The sequence below is a fragment of the Grampus griseus genome, assembly GCF_964374135.1.
Source record: "Grampus griseus genome assembly, chromosome: 5".
Lineage (NCBI taxonomy): Eukaryota > Metazoa > Chordata > Mammalia > Artiodactyla > Delphinidae > Grampus > Grampus griseus.
This window is the reverse complement of record NC_138998.1, coordinates 99142495-99164822: the sequence shown is the minus strand read 5'-3', so window position 1 is coordinate 99164822 and position 22328 is coordinate 99142495. Positions and strand designations below refer to the sequence as shown.

Here is a 22328-nt window from a genome sequence, read left to right as displayed (position 1 = left end):
TAGGGGTCTGATTCTATTCTTTTGCATGTGGATATCCCGTTTTTTTTCAGACCATTTACTGAAGGGACTTCCCTGGCGGTCCAGTGGTTTAAGACTCCGTGATTCTACTGCAGGGGGCACAGTTCAGGCCCTGGTTGGGGAACTAAGATCCTGCATGCTGTGCTGCAGAGCCAAAAAAAAAGACCATTTACTGAAGAAACTGTGCTTTATCCATTGTGTATTCATGGCACCTTTTTGGAGAATCAGTTGACTGTATACGTGTGGGTATATGTGCAGTTTATTCTGTTCAGTTGATCTCTGTGTTTGTTTTTATGCGCAGAGTCTTGAATGACATTGTTTATGATAAGGGAGAGTCAATAGCAAAGGGCTTTTCCAAAAGTTTGAAGAGACCATTCCAGTTCAGAGAGAGCTAAAGAGTTTGGCGCGGTGGGCAGAAGGAATTGGAGGTAGAGGGGAAATAGAAAAGTGAGGTGATCCTGAACCGTTTTTCAGGTAGCATGTTTCAGTAATTTTGTACCTTTTTCACTATGGTATAATGTCTTTAATACCTTTAAATAATAGCTCATTTAATCACTTTTGGTGTAATATGGCAACTTTGGGTAAGGGCATTTTACTTTGTTTATTATTAAAAGTATAATGAGGGCTTCCCTGGTGGTGCAGTGGTTGGGAGTCTGCCTGCCGATGCAGGGGACACGGGTTCGTGCCCTGGTCTGGGAAGATCCCACATGCCACGGAGCGGCTAGGCCCATGAGCCATGGCCGCTGAGCCTGTGCTTCCGGAGCCTGTGCTCTGCAGCAGGAGAGGCCACAGCAGTGACAGGCCTGTGTACTGCAAAAAAAAAAAAAAAAAAAAAAAAGTATAATGAAATTAACGTAAAATCAAATCAAAATATAAGGAAGAATTTTACCTTTTTGTTCGATTATTAATATATACCTTAACATAATTATTTAAGTAATAATTATGATTTTCTATAATTCAAAAGTATATTTTAGTATACCAATTAAAATACATTTATTTGATATGGCATAAAAATCTCTAATATTTTGATATTTGAAATTTATCAAATTTGCACTAAAACTCTCAGTGGTTCATTTTAATTTTGTTCATATTCTAGAGCAACATGATGACATAAATAAGAGGTCAAACTGCAGTTTCAAGTACTTATCTGTAAATAAGACATTTTGTGTGTTGAAAGCCTACCGAAAATAAATGAATAGTTAATTACATACAATTTTCACCAAATTTTATCTTTTTTATTTTTTTTGTGGTACGCGGGCCTCTCACTGTTGTGGCCTCTCCCGTTGTGGAGCACAGGCTCCGGACGCGCAGGCTCAGCGGCCATGGCTCACGGGCCCAGCCGCTCCGCGGCATGTGGGATCTTCCCGGACCGGGGCACGAACCCGTGTCCACTGCATCGGCAGGCGGACTCTCAACCACTGCGCCACCAGGGAAACCCTATTTTTACTCTTATCTCAATTCTCAAATTAATCTCTAAGAATATACATTTCTTTGTTTTATTGTTAAGGACTCATAAAGACAACAAAATTATTGAGACTAAAACCAGTTTTTGGAATAAAAACAACATGTAATAAGCAAATTTTTTCTACTGTGTCCTCATACCCCATGAGCCATTATTAGTGGGGTTGAGAATTGAGTAATGTTTTTAGGTTCATTCAATCTAATGAAAGGAAGAATTTTTGTTGAGTTTAGGTGATACTAGAGGAAATACCATCTTCAGAATATAAGAAAGGCTTAGTGAGTAAATGCATACGTGCAAGTTGTGTTTTGTTTTAAAATTGACCAATTGCTTAGCTTAGTTTCATCATTATGGTGTTATGGTAGGAACATTTCATTATAACGTGTGACATTTTGGAGTTGGCCTGAAGCAACTGGAGTATTAATCTTCTAGAAAAAAACAGAAATTTCACTTCTTAGCAACATGAGTCCAATACTATATCAAGAGGGTGTTCATTGAAATTTAATCTTTTGAACAGGATGAATTCAAAATTCTCTCCTTAAGTCACTCAGTTTCACAAGTTTGGGTCTGTTTCCTAAATGTTCTCAACTACCCTATTTTTAAGGATTTTACATGGTACAGTATATTATTTAGAATTTGAAGTACAAGTAATTTGTTCATCTCAAAAATGTACTTCCTAATGCAAAATGGTTTGCTGTCCATCAGCCTATTCCCCTCTGTTCCTTATTGACTTGAGTGCCTCACACAGTTCTTGGGTTTACTGAGTACTCAACAGAGGGTTGACAAAGGAGGAGCCCAATGACTGTGTCTTCAGTGTTTCTCACATCAGTACCTTCCTTACCTGGGATTGGGGCTTTAGACAGTACTATTTATTTAATAGGTGCATTGTGGAATTCCTTTGAGCTAAAAATGTTTTAATATGTCATCAATTTCTCTGTAAGTAAGATGACTAGGATATTATTTCCCTTATAATAGAGGGTATGTGAGATAATTGCCACCATGGTCAGTAACCTACGTATTGCTGATTATTATCAGTTTGGCTCCCCTGCTTAGAAAAAAGAGGACCTTTTCCCCAGTAACTATGTGAAATCTTGATATATAGGGGCTTCCATACTTCCCTAAATTCACAATTTGCTCTTCTAAGGCACAAAGGAGCATGATCAAAATTTATAACTATGTCCCAGAGGAATAATGGGCATGAAGAATTGTTAATATTCTCCTTTATTTTCTGAGGTTTCAGCATGTTTAGTGTCTTATAAAAATAACTTTGCTAAAAGTTTGTATTTATATGAAAAACTAACCAAAGAGGGGCTCAGTAAAAGGTATCATTCTGGCCACTTCAAGATGAAAGTGTCCAATCAGTAGGATCCCTACATTTAACTTCAAAGATGTTGTAGCCACCTCTGTAGCTCTTTCTAAATGCTTGGTTTTTTTTTTAACCTTTTTTTTTTTTTTTTGTGGTACGCGGGCCTCTCGCCGTTGTGGCCTCTCCCGTTGCGGAACACAGGCTCCGGCCGCGCAGGCCCAGCGGCCATGGCTCACGGGCCCAGCCGCTCCGCGGCATGCGGGATCCTCCCGGACCAGGGCACGAACCTGCGTCCCCTGCATCGGCAGGCGGACTCCCAACCACTGCGCCACCAGGGAGGCCCTTAAATACTTTTTAATACCATCTGATGTTCCTTTCTGTAGCCATTCTCCAACTTCAGTGGCCATAATACATTGTTTTCTTTGTTAAGAGCACCAACTGATTTATTCTGGGTAGATGGTTCTTCCTGTTCATAGGTAGATTTTTTTCCTTATATTTGAGTGTATTCTTTCAGATTACATATATATATATATTTTTTTCTAATCTGAAAAAATATGCCTAGAACTACTTCAAATATACTTTATCTTCCATATATAAAATCTCCCCTACCAAGTTTCCGTTGAAATTTCTTTTGCTTGAGTAGTGATTTCATTTCAGTAGCTTTTTTTCTTTCCCATATAATCAGGATTTTAGGATTATTACTGTGGCTTTGCAAATGTTTGACTCTGCTCAAGTAATTTGTTTTCACACAGTCTGATAGAGGAGCACAAAGTTCTTTTATTATTTATTGCTTTTGGAACACTGGATTTATAATCACAGACCTTACCTACTCCCTCCCCAATATAATCTTCTCAGTACTTTGCAGATACTGAAAATAAAATATATTTTTTGTGTGTTCTGAGTTATCCATTTTTATTGACATTTTGAACCTTTACTAACTGTAGTTATATGTATTTAGTTATTCTAAATTCCTCACTTGTTCATTTTCATTTTGTTGTTCTATTCAATTATTCTTTTTAAAAAAGCAATCTTGAGGAAGAGTGTGAGGATTAAAATACACAGTTCTGGCCTTCAAGGAATTTAGAGTCTATGGAAGAACAGTTACACAAAGAAATACATACTGTGTGGTAAAATAAAGTAAGATAATTACTGTTAGTGAAGTATGTGCAAATTTCAATATGGGATAAGAATAAGAGCATCTCCATCTTATGGGGGTAAATTATGGAAGAAATCACGTTTAGGTTAAGCCATAAGTTTGACTAGGAGTCGTCTTTTGGGACCAAACAAGCAAGAGTATTCCAAGCAGAAAGGAATAGCATGAAATGTGGAGAGGTGAGAGGGCAAGGTAAGTTTAAGGATTATCAGTATATCAGAGTAATGTAGGGTGAAGTTGAGGTGTTGCAGAGGGACAGGAAGATGGGACCAAGCCAGGAAGTGTCTTGCATGCAATAGAAAGGAATTCAGAGTATACCTTGTAAGGCAACAGTTGCCATTCAGTGTTGTCTTGAAAAATTTCCCTCGAATGTTAGTATATTCTCAGTGGGAAAGAAAAATGAGTGCCAAAAAAATAAGGAAAATACTGGGTTAAAACTAGTTAAGCAATATTTTATTTTATGTTTTCTCTGATCATTGTTACTTAATTCACATCATGAATCTAAAAGCAATATAGAGAATAAATCAACTCTGTATAATCATGTCTTCCTTTCTAGAGGCTTTCCATGAGCTTGAAATCCAAACTAAATTCATAGCACTTAGTATAATACATAGTTACATATTTAGTTTATAGTTTCTGTTTATTTTTTCTTTTTCACATTAGATCATAATCACCCTGAAGGCAGGTGTTATGTTTATTTTGATTTACCTTTATACTCAGAACCTGGTTGTATGGTTAGTATGAAGAAATAAGTGCACATCTGAAGCAAATATTTTGAGAGAATTTTATAGATGATAAGGAGAACCACTGAGGAATTTTGAACAGAGAATGGAGAAATCGGATTTGAATTTTAGGCAGATCACGGATGCTGCATTGTGGAAGTTAAATGAAGGGAACAAGACCAAGGAACCCTGTCCAGTTGAGAGAGAAAACGGGGGTAGGGAATAGAAAACACATAGATTTGAAGATGATCTAGTTAAGTATCAGTTTTCTATTGCTGTTGTAACAAATTATCACAGATTTAGCGGCTTGAACAACACAAATTTATCCTTACAGTTTTGTAGGTTAGAAATCTGACATGGGTCTCCCTAGGCTAAAATCCAGGTGTCAGTGGGACTGTGTTCCTTTGTGGAGGCTCTAGGGGAGAATCCATTTCCTCGCCCTTTTCAGCTTCTGGAGTCTGTTCACATTCCTTGGCTCATGGCTCCTTCCCACATCTTCAAGCCAGCAATGTTGCATCTCTCTGTTCCTTTCTTCTGTGGTCACATCTTTCTTTGACTCTCTTCCGCTTTTAAATACCCTTGTCACTACAGTGGGCCCCCCAGATAATCTAGGAGGGGAAGAGTGTTGACCCCCTATTTTAAGATCAGATGATTAGCAAACTTAATTTCCCACTGCCTTGTAACATAGCATATCCACAGGTTCCTGGGATTAGGGCATGAACAACTTTGGGGGACCATTCTTCGGCCTGTAATATCCCATGTGCAAACTGATAGTTGGGGAGTGAAGGATGAGTCAGGGATCAGATACAGGTTCCTAATTTGTGCACTTGTGCAGATCTAGGATAACAGTAACTAAAATAGGGAAATCAGGAGGTGGTACCAATTCATGGGAAAATAAAAAGCTCAGATGCAGACATGTTAAGTGTGAGGAGTGTGGGAGGAGGTAATTGAGAAGATATAAATACCAGTTGACCTGTGAGCTGGACCCAGACAACAGGAGGCTCCTCACTTCCTCCCCTGTCCTTGGAATGTACAGTTCTGCCCACCATTCCAGCAGTGGGACCTGTTCCAATGACGCAGCCTTGAGAGAGTAAGGTGTTGTTGAGACCATCTCGACAGTATACATGACTGAACCCAGTTGAGGCCTCTATATAAACTTATAAGATTCAGTCCAGTGGGTGTGGAGATTTTTCATCTTGTGACTGCCCAAGACAAGACTTGTATAAGCCCCCTTGCTTATTAAAGCCTACCACCTCCCGATCTGGAGTGGTCTGCCACTTTCTTTGCTCTCGCCTAGCCTGCTGTGTACAGGGACCAGTTTGCAAACTAGCAAGGGGCCTCTGAATTGTGTCTAAAGTATAAGGGAGAGATTTATGCTGGAGATACTATTTTGGAGACTGAAAGCACTGAAATGATAGTTGAAACTCCCAAATGGATAAGTTTTCTCTGCAAAGTGTAAAGACAGAGAAAACAAGAAAGAATAGATTCCTAAATAGTGTGCAATTGTGCATTACTTAAAATATGGCAGTTTTTGATTATATGATGAAATTAAGTCATTGAGGAAGGAAAAACTATTAAGAGAAGTTGCTCAGAAACTATTTGCATTGAGAAACCAGTGGTTTTTAATTTTTTAAACTCTTTTCATTCTTTGTCAATAAAAATAAGGATGGCAGTGTGTTTACCTTTGTAAAGAGCAACCTAAGACAGAAACAGTCTGGCCAGCTAATTGTGGACACCATGCCTAAATGTTTAGATTCTTCCCTACATCATCAGCAAATATTATTCTCTGTTCTTGTTTGAAACTGTATAAAATCAACTCAGTAATTGGGATTTATTTTGCTCACACATAAGAATCTTTCTTGGAACAATACATATACTTTGAATTAAAGAGAGTCTGCAGACAGAACCAATTCTCTTTCCAAACAATAAAAATAGACCTTCCAAAATTTAGCCAATATCAGATGGGCTGTAACTATGGAAACTATACTATGCCTTGTAAATAATATTTGAAATGCCAAAGTTGTAGTTGGCAGTACAGTACATATGTATGAGAACCTAAGTAGAAAACTTTTCATTGTTTCTTCAGCACCATTCAATGTGAAGAGCTTTGTAATGGGTAGATAAAATTCTTTATTTCATAAATAGAAATAAACCTAGGGTATTTAAAAAAGTAAAACAGGGTTACTCTTTTCTCTTAATTTAGTACTTTTCAAGAAATCTGATCTTTAATTTGGTCTTTTGATATGTTTCCCTTCAGGGAAGGAGATTCCCTGGGGAGACAGATCATCAGTGAATAAATCATCCATCTCATTTATAAATTAGTCTCCTGTATGCCTGATTAGCAAGATTTAGTCTTCTAAAATATGACCACTCCTCAGAAGAATAAAAATTGAGCTTCTCAGCCATGAAAGCTGAGGATGGAATTTGGGTCTTGACGACTTCACCAAAGGAGTTTCTCAACATTTTACATTTCTTACCGTAATTCGTGTCTTGGGTAAGCAATAAATTGAAACTGATCAAGGTCTTATGAAAGCCTGCATCTGCTTTCTTATTCTTAATTATACTTGGTAAACCCATGTTGGATAAAATATTCTCCATTTGCCTAAATGTTAAAATTCCATTATCATTTTTGTTGCATTTACTTTATTGCACAGGATCCTGTTGGTAAACACTATGACAGTAGATCTTAATGATTTGCCTTCCATACAGGATAATGATGATAATGCCTATTTTTTTAAAAATGATTTTTCTTTTATTTTTTCTGCCAACAATAAGGCTTCCATCTGTCATTCTTTTCTATATACTGAAGCCATGCTGCTCTTGGCATGGGTCACATTTGTAAATGTTTCATTTATGAACCATTCCTCCTCCTGACTCCTCTGCAGTACAGAAATATGCCACAAAAGATCAACTGTCTTGCAGTTCATGAGCTTCTAAATCTGGCATTGCATTTGCTCTGTCATTTCCTCAATAGTTTCCAGTAGGAAGTCGTCCTAAATAATTCTGACTTTATTTATCAAATAATTACGCTACAAAGCTGTTTAATGTGTAAAAGGTATGACAGCTGGTTGTCTTAATATTTTATTTGTCTTCACATTTTTACTGCCCATTTCTCTCATCATAGACTATTCTGTTCCATAGGCAATATTACTTAACAAAATCCTCAGTACAATTGAATTTAGTGATTCAGAAGGCAACACACATTCTTTAGGCAGTCAAGGATGTTGATATTATGGTAAAAGAGTTAAGAAATTACGTTTTTATTTAAATTATTCCTTGTAGCATATCCCCAGAATGTATACTATTGTATGAACAGATTATCAAGTTTCATGACCTGACAATAAACAGTTTAGTTAGCTGACTTAGACAAGAGTCTTAAACATTGGCAATTAACTGTACCATTTTTAGAGACTAAAGAAGCTAGGGTATGGATAATATTTCTGGGGTCAGCTGGAGAGGGGGTGGATGGGGAAATCTAAGAAAAAAATAACAATTTTTTTTCTTAGATCTCTCTAGAAGACTGTTTGAGTAGATCAATTAATAAGAGAAATTCAAAGGGCAAAGGGGAGACAACCATAATCCATAAAACAATAAGCAAACTTTTGTTTTACTTTTTTTTTTTTAACATACTATCTTGGTAGAGTGGCTAACAAGGTTAGAGTGTGTTGAGAGCCAGATACTAAAGCTTAGAGCATTATCAATACTTGGTTTAAGGCAGACCAACTCCCAGTAATTGGTAGAACAAGAATTTTGACTTGGCTAAGTTTACACAAGCACACAATAGTAGAGCCACGTATAGAACCCAGGAAGTAGATAGAAGGTATAATCTAAACAGAGGGTAGTGTTTGGAGCTGATAGAAGTTGGAGTTTTAGGAATCTCTTTCAATATGTTTCTATGAGGAATTGCTTACATAGTGTGATTTTAGGTATGCCGTGAAAAAAGCTTAAGTCACTCTCACCTGAAGGGTGCTGTAATCAATTCAAATTTAATTTGAATAAATAAATAAACATTGCAGGAAGGGATAAGGGGAAATGAGTATTCATAAGCACATTTGTGTGCTATTTTATTTAAGATGTTTTCTTACTATGACAAATGCTTTCAGTGGGGCAGCAGATAGAGCAGGATGATTTGGACACTGTACATTGTCAGAGATGGAGATAGATGCACAGGATTTGGACTGAGAGAGAGCAGCCTGAGGGCACTCTGATGAAAGCGTAGGGGCTGGGTAGAGCAAAGAGGACTCCAAAAGGTACAGAAAATATTTTCTCACAGTCCATTCTGTGCTCAATACAACAGCCTACTCACTTTGTCCCTTAACCACATTTGAGAGAGATCATATGTGATAACCTTTGACCTTCTCCATTACAAACTAAAGCACAATAACCATTTACATTTCCTGCAGTACTTGCCTTCCCACTAATCCTGCGCTGCATTTTCAATATTTGGTTAAGAACATTTTTACTTAAGGTATGAGTTTTTGGCCCACGCTCCCTTCCATTCACTTAGTTCGTTTGTTGATTCATTCACTTATTCATTTTATTCAACAAGTATACACACATACATATGCAGACCCTTCCTTTGAGAAGGTCATATTATATTGGCAGAACTATGTTGTAAATAAATATTGATAATTGTATCTCTATTTGGCTATAATTTCATTGGACAAAAATGAGAATTGTCCTTTCAAAGTTTTTTAATATATATATTTTTCAAAATTTTGAAAATACAATTACTATTTTTACCTGAAAAATTTTAAATTTCTGATGATTAATACTTAGATTAGAAAAATGTTTACTTCTGATAATGTTTAACTTTTTTTATCTCCCACTCTAATTAAAACACTCTGTCTCTCCTGACAAATTTAGCAGATATTTCTTATATTTGGTATTATTTTGGAGGCGAGTACCCTTCAAGTAGAGAATTATTTCCCTTCATGTTGTCTACTGGGGTGCATTTCTACAGTCTATTCATTCCTTAGCACTTCTTTAGAAACTGAGGAAGTGGTCCAATTACTAACAGTTTTGATGGTGCTGTTGATGTAATATTGGGTGTCTGCCCTTTTAGAATAGCAATTTAATTCTACACCTTCTACTAAACAGCTTCAGCCTTTCCTCTTCTGCACCTTCAGAATAAGGGCATTTTAATCTGTTTTGCTATATACATGTTTGAATAAACTAGGGCATGTGGGTTGACACAAAAATTCTAACAGTGGGAGTGAAAAGATAACACCAGAGACTCCTTGAGGGTAGACATTGTATCTTATAAACTTTCTATACCCTGTGGTAGTTAATATAGAGTCTAAATATAACAGATACTCAATTAATGCTTGTTGAAATAATATGGAAATGTCTTCATATAAAATCAAGTAACATTTTTGTGACTCCAGTGTCCTAATGAAGGAAGTAAAAAACTATTTCTGTTACGTCTATGTAAGTGTAATGGTGGGAAAAAGCAATCTAGGAAAAAATTTTTTTCTTCCATTTTCAAGGAAAACTTTTTCACTGATAATTGTTTCTTAGATTCTAGTAAAACTCATTTTTTCCTTCTCAATGCAAAGCCACTACTGTTTGTTTTTAAGGTAGGGGTTTCAATAGGTTTTTTAGACTTTTCTTCCATTATATAGAAATAGTTTTGCATTGAAACGGCCATTACATTGTAGTTAAGACTTTCAAATAAGTACTCATAATCTCTTTTACCAGAGCTATAAAAACAAAGATTTAAGCACATTTCAGACCTTGAGTTTCATTTAAAAAAAAAAAAAAAAGAAGGAAAGTGTTCAAAGCCCATGGAAGATAAGTGAGAAATGTGAGGAAGGAATGAACTAGAAACACAAGAAGCCTCTCTTATGCTGTGTAACTGATGGGATGGATGTGCAGTGGTTTGGACTAAGTGAGGTTTATGTAATAAATGTTGTGAGTTTCTGTGAGAGATGGAAAAAAAATCACAACATTTGTTAAATATATTGTAAGACTAGCAAATCTAAGACTAAAGCCAAGTAGTCTTTTCTACCTATTAAAACTGTGTAATTGAAGCAAATGGAAATAATACTTGTCCTAAACGAAGCTACTTAGTTTCTTTATAGATCAAAGTGCTGAAGATGTCAGAATGAAAGCATTATATATTGCTATTAATTTGGAACATGCCAAATTTCCTTTCCTTTTTTTTTTTTTTTTTTGCCATAGAGATAACTAAACAATTTGATGAGGAAAGCATGACTTTGAGGTGACTCATTGATAAGTCTTAATGACCTTGTTCAGGAGCCCAGAGTCAACCTATCATTTAGTGACCTTGTGATGGATTAGATCCACATCTGGGTTCTCTTTGGGTCTCTGTGGTAAGCCCTCCTGTCTAACAGCAGCTTCAGAAATGATTATGAGACTGAAGCAGATAAGGCTGTGTCCAGCAGGATAACCATGTAAAGGTTCTTTTGAATAAACTAGGAAGGTGTAGAAGTGAGGATGAACATTGCTAGTTATATTTTTAATCAACTATTAACCATTCATTATTTGGATAAGGTTTTCAGTGGCAGTTCTTACTCAATGGTATAACTTGCCTTCTAAACAGAAAACTAGCTTGAATTTTTTGCCCCTTTTCTCCATTTAAGGTGATAATTAAGGAAAGTAATTTCTGGTTATTATAGCTTATTTTTCCATCAGAACTAAAAAACAGTGATTTGTTTCAAGAAAGGACAGAGTCAGAAGTTTGAACATGCTTTCTGAAACAAGATACCATTTTCTAGTAGAGTAGAAAGCTGAAGGTTGTGAGTTCACATGGTCTAGACTGATTTTATTCTCTGATCTTGAGAAAGCTATTTAACATCTCTGTGGTCATATCACCTTATCTTTCAAGTAGGATTTCCAAACTCTCATAGGGAGTGACAGAAATAATCATGAACAACACCTATATTAAAAAAAAAACTAACAATAGAAATAAGAAAGCTATGACAAAACAAAATGCTTATAAGTATACTTAATGAACAAGTATTGATCTCAGTTTCTAGATAAAAATACTTCGTTATTTTTAAGAAGGAGTGAGTCTCCTTGGAAAATGTTGCCTTAAAAATAATGTCAAGATACAGAGGAACATACCAGGGGTAAAACTAAAAATCCTGTGTTTCCTTAAAGCAGTCTGTGTTTTATTTATTTTTAGGAATTAAATATTGATTCTGGCTCTATATGAGGGTAGAGAACCATAGTATCTGGAAGTTAAAACTGACTTTTGTCAATCAAACACATGCAGTTATGTCAAAATATTACTTAATGTGGTAACCTGAATCCCAGTTTAAAGTAGGATCTAAACAGGATAACGTTGAAATAGACTACTGCTGTATGTAGATAGACAGATAGATATAGATAGATACATGTTTGTTTATATATCTGTGTCTATAATTTGAAATATTCTCTGATTATATTATGTCTGGTCATGATGTCAGAAGTATTCCTTTTATTTTACTTGTTTTTTTTGGAGCTACTGGAGGTTTGTTACAGTCAGTGGAACATGGAACTAACTATTAAAAACCTTGTGACTAAGTGACTTAGTAATTTTATCTTTCTGGGTCTTATTTGTAAAATAAAGGCGCCTAATGGAATGATTCTAAGAAGAAATGCCTTGCCTTTCTTTGTATGAAGTCTATTGGAGAAAATTCTAAACCTGCGTTTACTGCTATCTGAACTTTTAAAAATATTGATAAATCTTTGAACTCAGTTCATATACCATTAACTTGAATCTTTACAGCAAAATTATCCTAAAAGAATAACTACCTTCTTAGTGGGTTGATTGATCTCTTCCTTGTTACATTTTTCAGAATGATATATAAATAAAAGCTCATCCTTTTTTTATTGTGCAGTTAGAATAAAGATGATCTTCAATTATATACTATAAAACTATATGCTAATTGTATTTAAATTAATATATCTTAAATTTACTGAAATTTAAATTCAAGACCTGATAAATTATTCAAAGGAAAAAAATTAACACTGAGCTTTTTAATCTTAGGTACTCATTACTCTCACATTTAATCCAGTGCTATCAACCTTGTCTTTATCAGTTATCTTCTTTTAGCCACAATAAAATTTTCCTATAACTTCCAAAAGAATGAGTAAAGGGAGCACTAATAAATTAAGAGAAATTTTCAGAGAAAAATATAATATGCTAGAGATTTATTTCTAAAAGTTAATAGGAAAATTGTACATAGTTTAGCCTATTCTGTGCATTATGTTGCTTATTAAACGAAGTAAACATTTTAAAAACTTTATTTTGATACCACCAATCTACTACTTCTATTTATTTTTTGGTTTACCCAATTTCTCATTTATTATGATATCAATAAATAATTATATTTTCATGTGTACTCCCTAAATAAGTCATTGGTGTTAATCTTTCTATATTTAAAATCTTGCCATTAAATTAAAAATAAAAAAGTATTGACTTTTACTGAAGTTAATATGGACAGAGTATTCTTTTCCTTCCTAAGTTTACAGTACTTTTGCACTCAAGTAGGGACTAGAAAACGCTTGTTTAAAGCCAGTAGGAGGAGCTCTCACCTTGCCGGGTCCAATGCTGTTAGTGTGCCTGAAAAACCTGAATTTGTGGGGGCTTTGCCTGTGAAGCAAGTGATAAAATTTAAACGTGTATCACATATAATGGTGTTAAAAATAAAAATAAATCCTCAGTTTTATTTTGATATCAATGCATCCTTCACTTGTCAGGAATGCAAATTTGAAATTTTGCTGTTAAGAATTTTTAAAAGGTATGATTGCAGTTTAATGAGGAAAGTAAAGCAATTATGCAAATCTTGTTTCTTGAAGCTACTAATAAATAAAAAAAAATACTTCCTAAGGATCTATACTGTTGTAGGTATATACATATTTTCTTTTTTGTTTGTTTTGAAATGAATATATTTCAGTTTACAAATTATAAATGTTAAGAACCAAGTAGCCCAATTATATTTTAGAAAAAATAATTATATCAATGAATGAATTAATTTACCAATCTATGAAAAAGAAATCTCCATTGGTAGACTTCAATATTAGGGATTTTTGAACACTCTACTCCAGTAAACCCCTTGATTTAAATGGCATGATTTGTAGGTGGTACCAGTAAAGTTTCTGTAGAACCCATTGATGAGAAAACCAGGATATAAACTTATCTGGATTTGGAATCAGCAAAATAAATAATGATTTTTCTCTGCATCTACCAAAAAAAAAAACAAATGATAAGGTTTTATATTCAAACTTAAAAGGAAGGAAGAAAACACTTTAAAAAAAGTTTAAAGGTTTTAAATATTTTTTAAGGGATATCCTAGCATCAATCTTTTGGTTGTAATCACTTTGTGATCTAAGGAAAATTATGTAACCTCTTTGAGCCTCAGTTTTCTCATCTGTAAATTGAGCATTTAAAAAAAGAAACAACTTATAGGACAATGTGGAGATTCCTTCAAGAGGGAAATATGTAGACCATCCTTCCTACAGTGACTGAATTGCTATCATTACTTTAACAGCCTGCTAGCAAAATAATGATGTATTCCAAAAATATAAAGTGCTAAAGGAGTAACATTAAACTTTTGAGTGCCCCAAAGTGGATACTGGTATTACATACTTCTGAATTCTTTTCAGAAGTATATACCAAAAATATACCAAAAATAAAATAACATTTATTTAATAATAAGATAAGCTTAGAGTTTTGAATATTTATTATAATATCTTCAGCTTTTTTCCTCTAATATGTGAGATTATTTTTTTACACTGAGTGAACCCACACACCATCAAATATCATTTTGTGAATTTGCATGTGTGTGTTTGTGTGTGTATGTGTATATGTATGTGTGTATGTATACATATATAGATATATATGTATTTGTACTTTCTTTTACTTCTAGGCTTGTTAGAATTGTATGTTAATATGGAGTAAATGAGGCTATAAAGAAAGCCTTCTTAAAAGCTCTAGCCCTTTATGTGTCCTTTCATCTCTTTATGTGATATTAGCACCATAAGTTATTAGCTAAATATATTAATACATTAAGAGTAGAAAATGGTGTAGCCTAATTTGATCATTCCTTCTTCATTTATTAACTGAAATATTTCAGTAAGAGAAATGCACTGCACCCTGGTGGTGCGGTGGTTAAGAATCCGCCTGCCAATGCAGGGCACACAGGTTCGAGCCCTGGTCCGGGAAGATCCCACATGCTGTGGAGCAACTAAGTCCGTGTGCCACAACTACTGAGCCTGCGCTCTAGAGCCCGTGAGCCAAAACTACTGAAGCCTGCGTGCCTAGAGCCCATGCTCTGCAACAAGAGAAGCCACTGCAATGAGAAGCCCGCGCACCGCAATGAAGAGTAGCCCCCTCTCACCGCAACTAGAGAAAGCCCATGCGCGGCAGTGAAGACCCAACGCAGCCAAAAATAAAATAAATATAAATAAATAAAGTAAAAAAAGAGAAATGTTCCTTCATTAACTATTTCCTTATTCAGAAGTATTTCATATAGAAAAAGCAAAATAAATGTTTTATTCTTTTCAGATTATTTACCAGTTTTTAAAAATAATGATTTCCTAGCGTACTGCAAAAGTTATTAGTAGGTATATTTTATCATTTTGAATGCATGGATTTAAGCATGTTTGAAGTGTTTCAATCCCTTATAGTCATTAACCTTGTGTATGATCAAATTATAAATTTTTGGCCAGTGGAAGCCTATGCCAGTTGGTTCCTGTGTCCTTTTTACATGACCCTAGTAAACATTGATATATTCCCTGATTTGATATAAGGACTATAAAACACCACCAATGAAGTGATCTTACAAAAAATAAAAATAAGTGGAACCTAGATCTGGTCAAGCCACTAAATATATCTACCAGTTTAAAGGAAATGCAGGGAATGGGGGAACATATTCAATGATACCTCATGCAAAGGAAAATCTGGAATGTGGGATAAGACCACTTTTGTGGGTCAAAATTTTTGCTAATAAATTTGATTTCATGTAGTGAAAAGATAACTGGCTATTTAAAACAACAGTGAGATACTATTGCACACCTGTTAGAATGCCTTAAAAAATGGACAATACCAAGTTCTGGTGAGAATGTGGAACAATTGGAAAACCAGACATTCTGCTAATGGGAAAGTAAAGCAACAGTTTTACAGTCTTGAAGAATTAGCATTCTTTATATAACCCAGCAATCACTATTTACCATGGAGAAATGAAAGCATAGGTTCACATAAAAATCTGTATATGAAAGTTCATCAGCTAGGGAATTCCATGCAATAGAATACTTTTCAGCAATAAAAAGCAACTGAGTGTTCAGTTGTATGTATAGATACACATAGCAACATAGATGAATCTCAAATGCATTATGCTGAGTGAAAGAAACCAGGCTCAAAAAGTTTCATACTGTATAATTTCATTCATTTGACATTATGGGAAAGGCAAAGCCATAGGGACAGAAATCAGATTAATGGTTGCTCGGGGCTGCGGTGGGGAAAGGATTCATCATAAAGGATCACAAGGGAAATTCTGGTGGTGATGGAAATATTCTATAGCTTGATTGTAGTGGGGGTTACATGGAAGTAGGAGTTTGTCACAATCCGTAGAAATGTACATTTAAAAAAGGTGAATTTTATTGTAAGTAAATCATACCTCAATAAACCTAACTTTAAAAAAAGAAAGTGGGGAACCCATCGATTAAAAAAAAAACAAGATCTCACCATAATGTATAGAACCTATTTGGATCTTGACTTTCTGTTAAAATAAGTTGAGACTATAGGAACATTAAACAATGACTGGATATTTGATGACATTAAGCAATACATACTATTTATAGTAGTGAATTGTTATTGTAGTTGTATTAAGAGGAGTCTTTATCTTGGATATACATACTGAAATTTTTACAGATGAAATCATATGATTACTGGAATTTGCTTCAAAGAAATCTTGCAGTGAGAGTAGGTAAACATGTATAGATGAAATAAGATTGGCTATAAGTTTGTAATTATTGAGGCAGAGTGATTAGTACAGTGAGGGTTCATTGTACTGTTTTCTCCACATTTTAAATTATTTTTGAGAATTTTGCACAATAAAAATCAAAGAATTATGGCTCAGTTTTACAAATGTATGCTTAGTGAATATACTGGAAGAATATTCTGCAATGAGTATGTAGAATTTATCCCAGAAATTTAAGCATGGTTTCATACTAAAAATCAATAAAATGTATCACAGTCAAATAAGAAAACCCACCGAGTCCTTGCTATAGACACTAAACAGCAGATGCCAAGTAACAGACTTCCAGTGACATTTTTAAAAAACTACAAAAACCCCTCTACTTTTTTAACTAGATGAAGAACTAAAACTCATGATGAAATACCAAAGGATTGTTTCTCAGAGTTCAGTCCATGATCGGCATCTGGGGGACTTGAAGGTAATAGTTAAAATTAAAATCTGCTGAAACATGGGCCCTACACATTAACCTGCTGGAAACACTTCAAAAATCCTCTCCTGTTGATCTCCATCTATCTTTCTGGCCTCCTTCTATCCTCCTATCCCCCCAAATAATCTCTACTCCTACTCCCCATTCCAGTAACTGAGAACTGATTTAGTCATAGCTCAGTTACTTTACAGAAGGTATTCTAAAATAAATTTGTTTTTCATCACATCTGATTAAAGACCCCCTCATCCTAGCCCAGCCCAAATTGCATTTCCTTTATGAAATTGTCCCAGACCTGCCCTACCAGCCTTAGCCTAACTTAATTCCTAAGCTATTATATAGTGTTCAGTTTTAGAATTTAACAGAGTATGTCCTGATTATTTGTTTGCATGTCTTCTCAACCAGATTATGAGTTACATTTGGTCAGGGAAAAAGGTGCATGGTTTTTATTTTTGCTTTTGTCTTCTTTAGCAGTAAGTATACTAACACATACAATAATAATGTAATCTACACTTAAAAAATATAGATTTCTTCAAAATGAGTTGTTTTCATACTTTGCCAATCATATAAGGGCATTTAATAACACACAAAGAAAATATACAGGCAGGCCTGCTTTAAAAGTTTTTCTTTCTTTAATGTGGTATAAAAAAGACTATATATGAAAATGGGGGGAAAAGCAAAGGTGATATTTCATTGTTGGTTTGCAAAGTGACCCTGTACTCATGCAGGGCGAGGAAAGAGAACAGAGAAACAGGTAGATCACTCCAGATTGGTAGGTGGCAGTTTTAATAAGCAAGGGAGCTTATGCACAAGGCTTATCTTGGGCGCCTGTCAGATGAGTAGATCTCTACACTTGACCACCAGAGGCTTAGAGACTTCAACTGGGTTCAGTCACGTATACCATCCAGATGGTTTCAGTAGCACCTTATTCTCTCAGGGCTCTGTCCTCGGAACAGCTATCACTGTGGGAATGATAGGCAGAGCATACTTCTAAGGACAGGGGAGGAGCTAAGGAACCTCCCACCTATTGCTCAGGTCCAGCTTGAGTCATCTGGTGGTCATATCCTCTTGATTAACCTCTCCAACATTCATCAATTTTAAAAGTCAGCTGTTAAAAATGACTTTGTTAGTACTGTTACTCAGTCATCTATTTCATTTAGCATTGTTAAACACCACGCTATTTTAAAATTAATTTATAACCACCTTATATATTTTATATTTACTCAATATTATTAAGTATTATATATTAAGATTTAGTACCTACAAATAATTTTAAAGTAATTCAACTTATTAAAGCTAATACGTTGAATAATACTAAAGGTCGTTGACATTAATGATTTAAATAACTGGTTCATTCTTATGTCAATTGAGAAGTTCATGCAAGTTTTTTTGTTTTGTTTAATTCCAGTTGTGTTGCTTGATACAACAACTGTGCTGGGAGAGCTAGGATGGAAAACATATCCATTAAATGGGGTAAGTTTAAATATCTTTTAAAATTGTTTTTCTTGTTAGGTTTTTAGGGTCTGTTATAATAGTTAAAGAAAGAAAAACTGTGGTTTTGGCTGTATTAAGTATGAATTTTAGTGTATAAATTAGATTACATAGGAAAGATTAAAATGCAATTAGAACTGCTAACCAATGGGAATGATATATAAAATTCTTTGCTTTCTTCTAAATTAGTAATTATTCTTTAATATAGTGTTTATACATAGTAGTATTAGAATAGCTATCATAAATATTTTCTTTAGAAATAAAATTATATGTTCAAGACACTTTTTTTTTCTGTGTATATGCTTGTTAAATTTGGTAACCTCACTGAGTATTTGTGCATAAACAAACTTTAGATTATCATAGCATAAGTGTATTTTCCAGATACTAACAATTTGGTATTCATTAGAAAATATGAGTCTGCTAAAGCAGTATGTGTCTTTTGAACTTGGCAAAAAGATACATTATGATCAGGCTTTTGTTAGCTGAGTGTAGTTGCTTTTGAAAGGCTTATAAGAATGTATAATTTATTTACTAAGTACACTTTTCCAGGTACTGACATCATTTTAGCTATGGTTGTACTTGACTTTTTATATGTTTTGATATATTTTGCATCATTTTCACAGTCAGTTTATTCCTACTATTTTTTTCATTTCAAGCTAAAATAAGAAGGGTGGTTTGTGCTGCTTTTTACCTAGATTTTGTCTATTTAAGCAAATCTTCAATAATGGAGGTAGTCAGCTGTTTTCAGATATACTTTGGTTAGCTTTTCTTCCTTTTTTTAGAAATTGTATTTTTCTCATTCATCACATTCTTCCTTGATACTTTTTTACATTGCTTTTTCTGTTACATCTACAAATTTAAATCTGAAAAAAGTTGGTTGACCCAAAATTGTTTTATATTTTTAGAATCATTCCAGCAATGCTGTTTCAATTTGACTTTTATATCAGCAATTATTCAACAGTTATTCATTAAATGTGTATTTTCAACTAAAAATTCCTATGAAGAGTTTAATCTTTCTGTCTTTAACAGGTTATTTATTTATTTCTATTTGTTTGTTTATAGACTATGGCTTTATTTTTTCTGAAATTTAAATTTTATTCTTACATAGCATTCATCAAACCATTTCTGAGAATGTATCTTTTAAACTAAGATTATGCTTTTACCTTCATTATCTTATTGTCATTAAAATGAATAAACATCAGTATTCGTTGAGTGTGTTAAGTGTGTTAGTTTATCACAATTACTTTCAAGAAGTGAATGAAACTTCTTTTTTGGAATACCCTTTCAAGATATATACATATCTCGTTTTCTCAGTATATGAAGTAACTTATAAGAACTTACAAATATTAAGTAGTTTATAAGCCCCACTTTTTCATTTTCTGGAAAAAGAATGACAAAAATATTAGCAGTCATACTATCACTGACCTCATGTTGTCATAGCCAAAGAATCATGTGAGGAACAGAAGGAGTTGTGCTCTGCTCTAGTGATTGTGTTTGGCTTGATCAGCCTGCATTTCTTAAAGCAAACTGGTAACCAGGAGACACAGGGACTTACTGAGTTACAAATAAACTTACTGCTATTGTTCTTGTAATGATTTTGTCATAGGTGTTATGAAATGGGGAATTTTTCTACTTCTGATTTATTATAGAGAGAGGGCAGAATTGTTTGAAAAGTGATGCTTACCTCATAGTTTTCTATTTTCCGGACACTGCACTAAGAATTTTATCCTTTTTTTCACAACGGCCCTATGAGGTATGTCTTAGTTTTCTTTCCCTTTTGGAGAAACCCAGTTTTAAAGACAGTAAGGAACAAAATTTACCAAGAAGTTATAGGCCAAATAGTGAGTGATGATTCCAATTCAAACTAAATTATTTCTGACTCTAATACCTGTATACGTATTATGGTACACTAACAGAGAGGAACATTGGAAACTTTATGAAAAGGCAATTAATTATGTGTGCTGTTTGCATAATTGATTCAGATTTTTTATCCCCTTGATAAACATACTACTAAACTGAGATATACATTTTGGGCACCAGCCAAGAATGAACAAGAGGAAAGAGAAAGAAGCAGGGAAGGAGACTACAGTAGAAAATAAATACGATAGAATAAGGTAGAAAAGGAAAAGATGGTTAAAAATTCATTGAGCATTTACCATATGCTAGGCTTTGTTCAAAGCACTTTACTCACATGAGTCCTAGAAATCAAGTATAAATTTTCCTTATTGAAAGATGTGAAAATTGAGCTTCAGGTATATTAAATAACTTCTTCATGGTCACCGAGTGAGGAAATAATGCAGCAAAATTTCTAAGCCAAACATATTTTAATCTTCACATGTATTTCACAGTAGGTGCTTTTTATTTCTTTGAAGATTCTACCATGTAAAGATAAAGGGCAATGAGCAATACGTATAGACTACAGAGGGAACAATAACACATGGATTCAGACATTCAAAAGTAAATTAAATACTCAATTACCTTGGAATAGGCTATTTGACTTTTAGATTTTCCCCCCAAATAATAATGCATATATGGCAAGTGTCAGCAGTAGGCATACTTGAAAATAGGAGCACATGGACATATTTTATAATAGATATGGATAAAGCTTCATGAATTAGATAAAACAGAGGTGAACCAAGGGAAACAATAAAATGGATAGATGACATAAGTAAATTTTAAAGAAAACATACAACTTAAATTTCTCTTTTAATGAAGAGGATAGATTGCAGACAGGAATAGAGCTTTACTTAGTGCTATTTGTAGTCTAAAACAAGTGAGGAAATAATTAGTAAGGATAGAAAAACTTTGAAAACAATCTTCTAAAAATGGCAAGAATGAAAATCATCTAGACATCATAATTGATTAAATAATTTAAAATCTATAGGAACTGTAAACCAGTGTATAACATTTAAACTACCATTTATACCTGTGTATTAAAATTATAATTAAATCTATTTGAAATTGTGTAATTTTTTAAGGTTCTCAGGTTTCTTGAGCCATGCTGATTTGAATGGCCATTTTAACTAAAGTTGCGTTTTCTCAGAGACACTACTTCAGTTGTTTTTACAAATATGTCATGGGTAGAAAAGACAATAGATGATGTATTTGACAATCTTATGATATAAAGTATATTTGGTGCTTCTCTGAATAAAGTATTTCCTAGGAGTAACTTTCAAATCGATAAAATTTTCTTTCCATAAAGAATTGAATTGAGATATTTTTGAAATCATATAATGTATGATTTATATTATGAATCATATAAACTATATGCTTTAGTAAATTAATTCATAGTGGTTTTAATTTTTGTTGATTTTTTTTTTTTTTTACTAAAAATACCTATTCCACCCTTTGTAACATGCTGATGTAATTACAAGAGTAGGCATTCATGATGTGCCTGTAAACAAAACCATTACTGGTTATTTGAATATAACATAAGCACCTCTGGTTAGCAAATATGGAAAATAGATGAATAGTTTTGAGCAAATGACTTTTTAGGCTTGCAAAAATTAAAAGAAAATATATTTATTTTCTTGCTTTTCAAATCATTTTTGCCAACATCAAAAATACACTTTCTTTTTTTAAAAGTCATGTCCAGAATTCAATGTAACACATTTCTCTTGTTCCATGTACTGTTTTGCAGTTTGGAAATACGTCTACACAATCATAAGGCCAAAGAGAGTATCTTCAGGTAGTTTCGAGTAATGTTTTGTGAAAGAATAATAAAGGGAAGGATGAATTCTGCTTGAGGAAGATTGGTAGTAGGATGTG

General features: G+C 33.9%; 1 protein-coding gene across 4 annotated transcripts in view; it reads left to right on the top strand.

The window, feature by feature from the left end:
• The window catches only part of EPHA6 (EPH receptor A6), a gene marked incomplete at its 5' end in the record, with an annotated part of 858058 nt that overhangs the window by 29055 nt on the left and 806675 nt on the right, over window positions 1–22328 (top strand). For all 4 annotated transcript variants that reach the window (XM_082654547.1, XM_082654545.1, XM_082654546.1 and 1 more), the window contains one exon: window positions 18478–18542. In XM_082654547.1, coding sequence (XP_082510673.1) covers window positions 18478–18542 — 65 coding nt within the window. The remainder of the gene's footprint in view (window positions 1–18477; window positions 18543–22328) is intronic.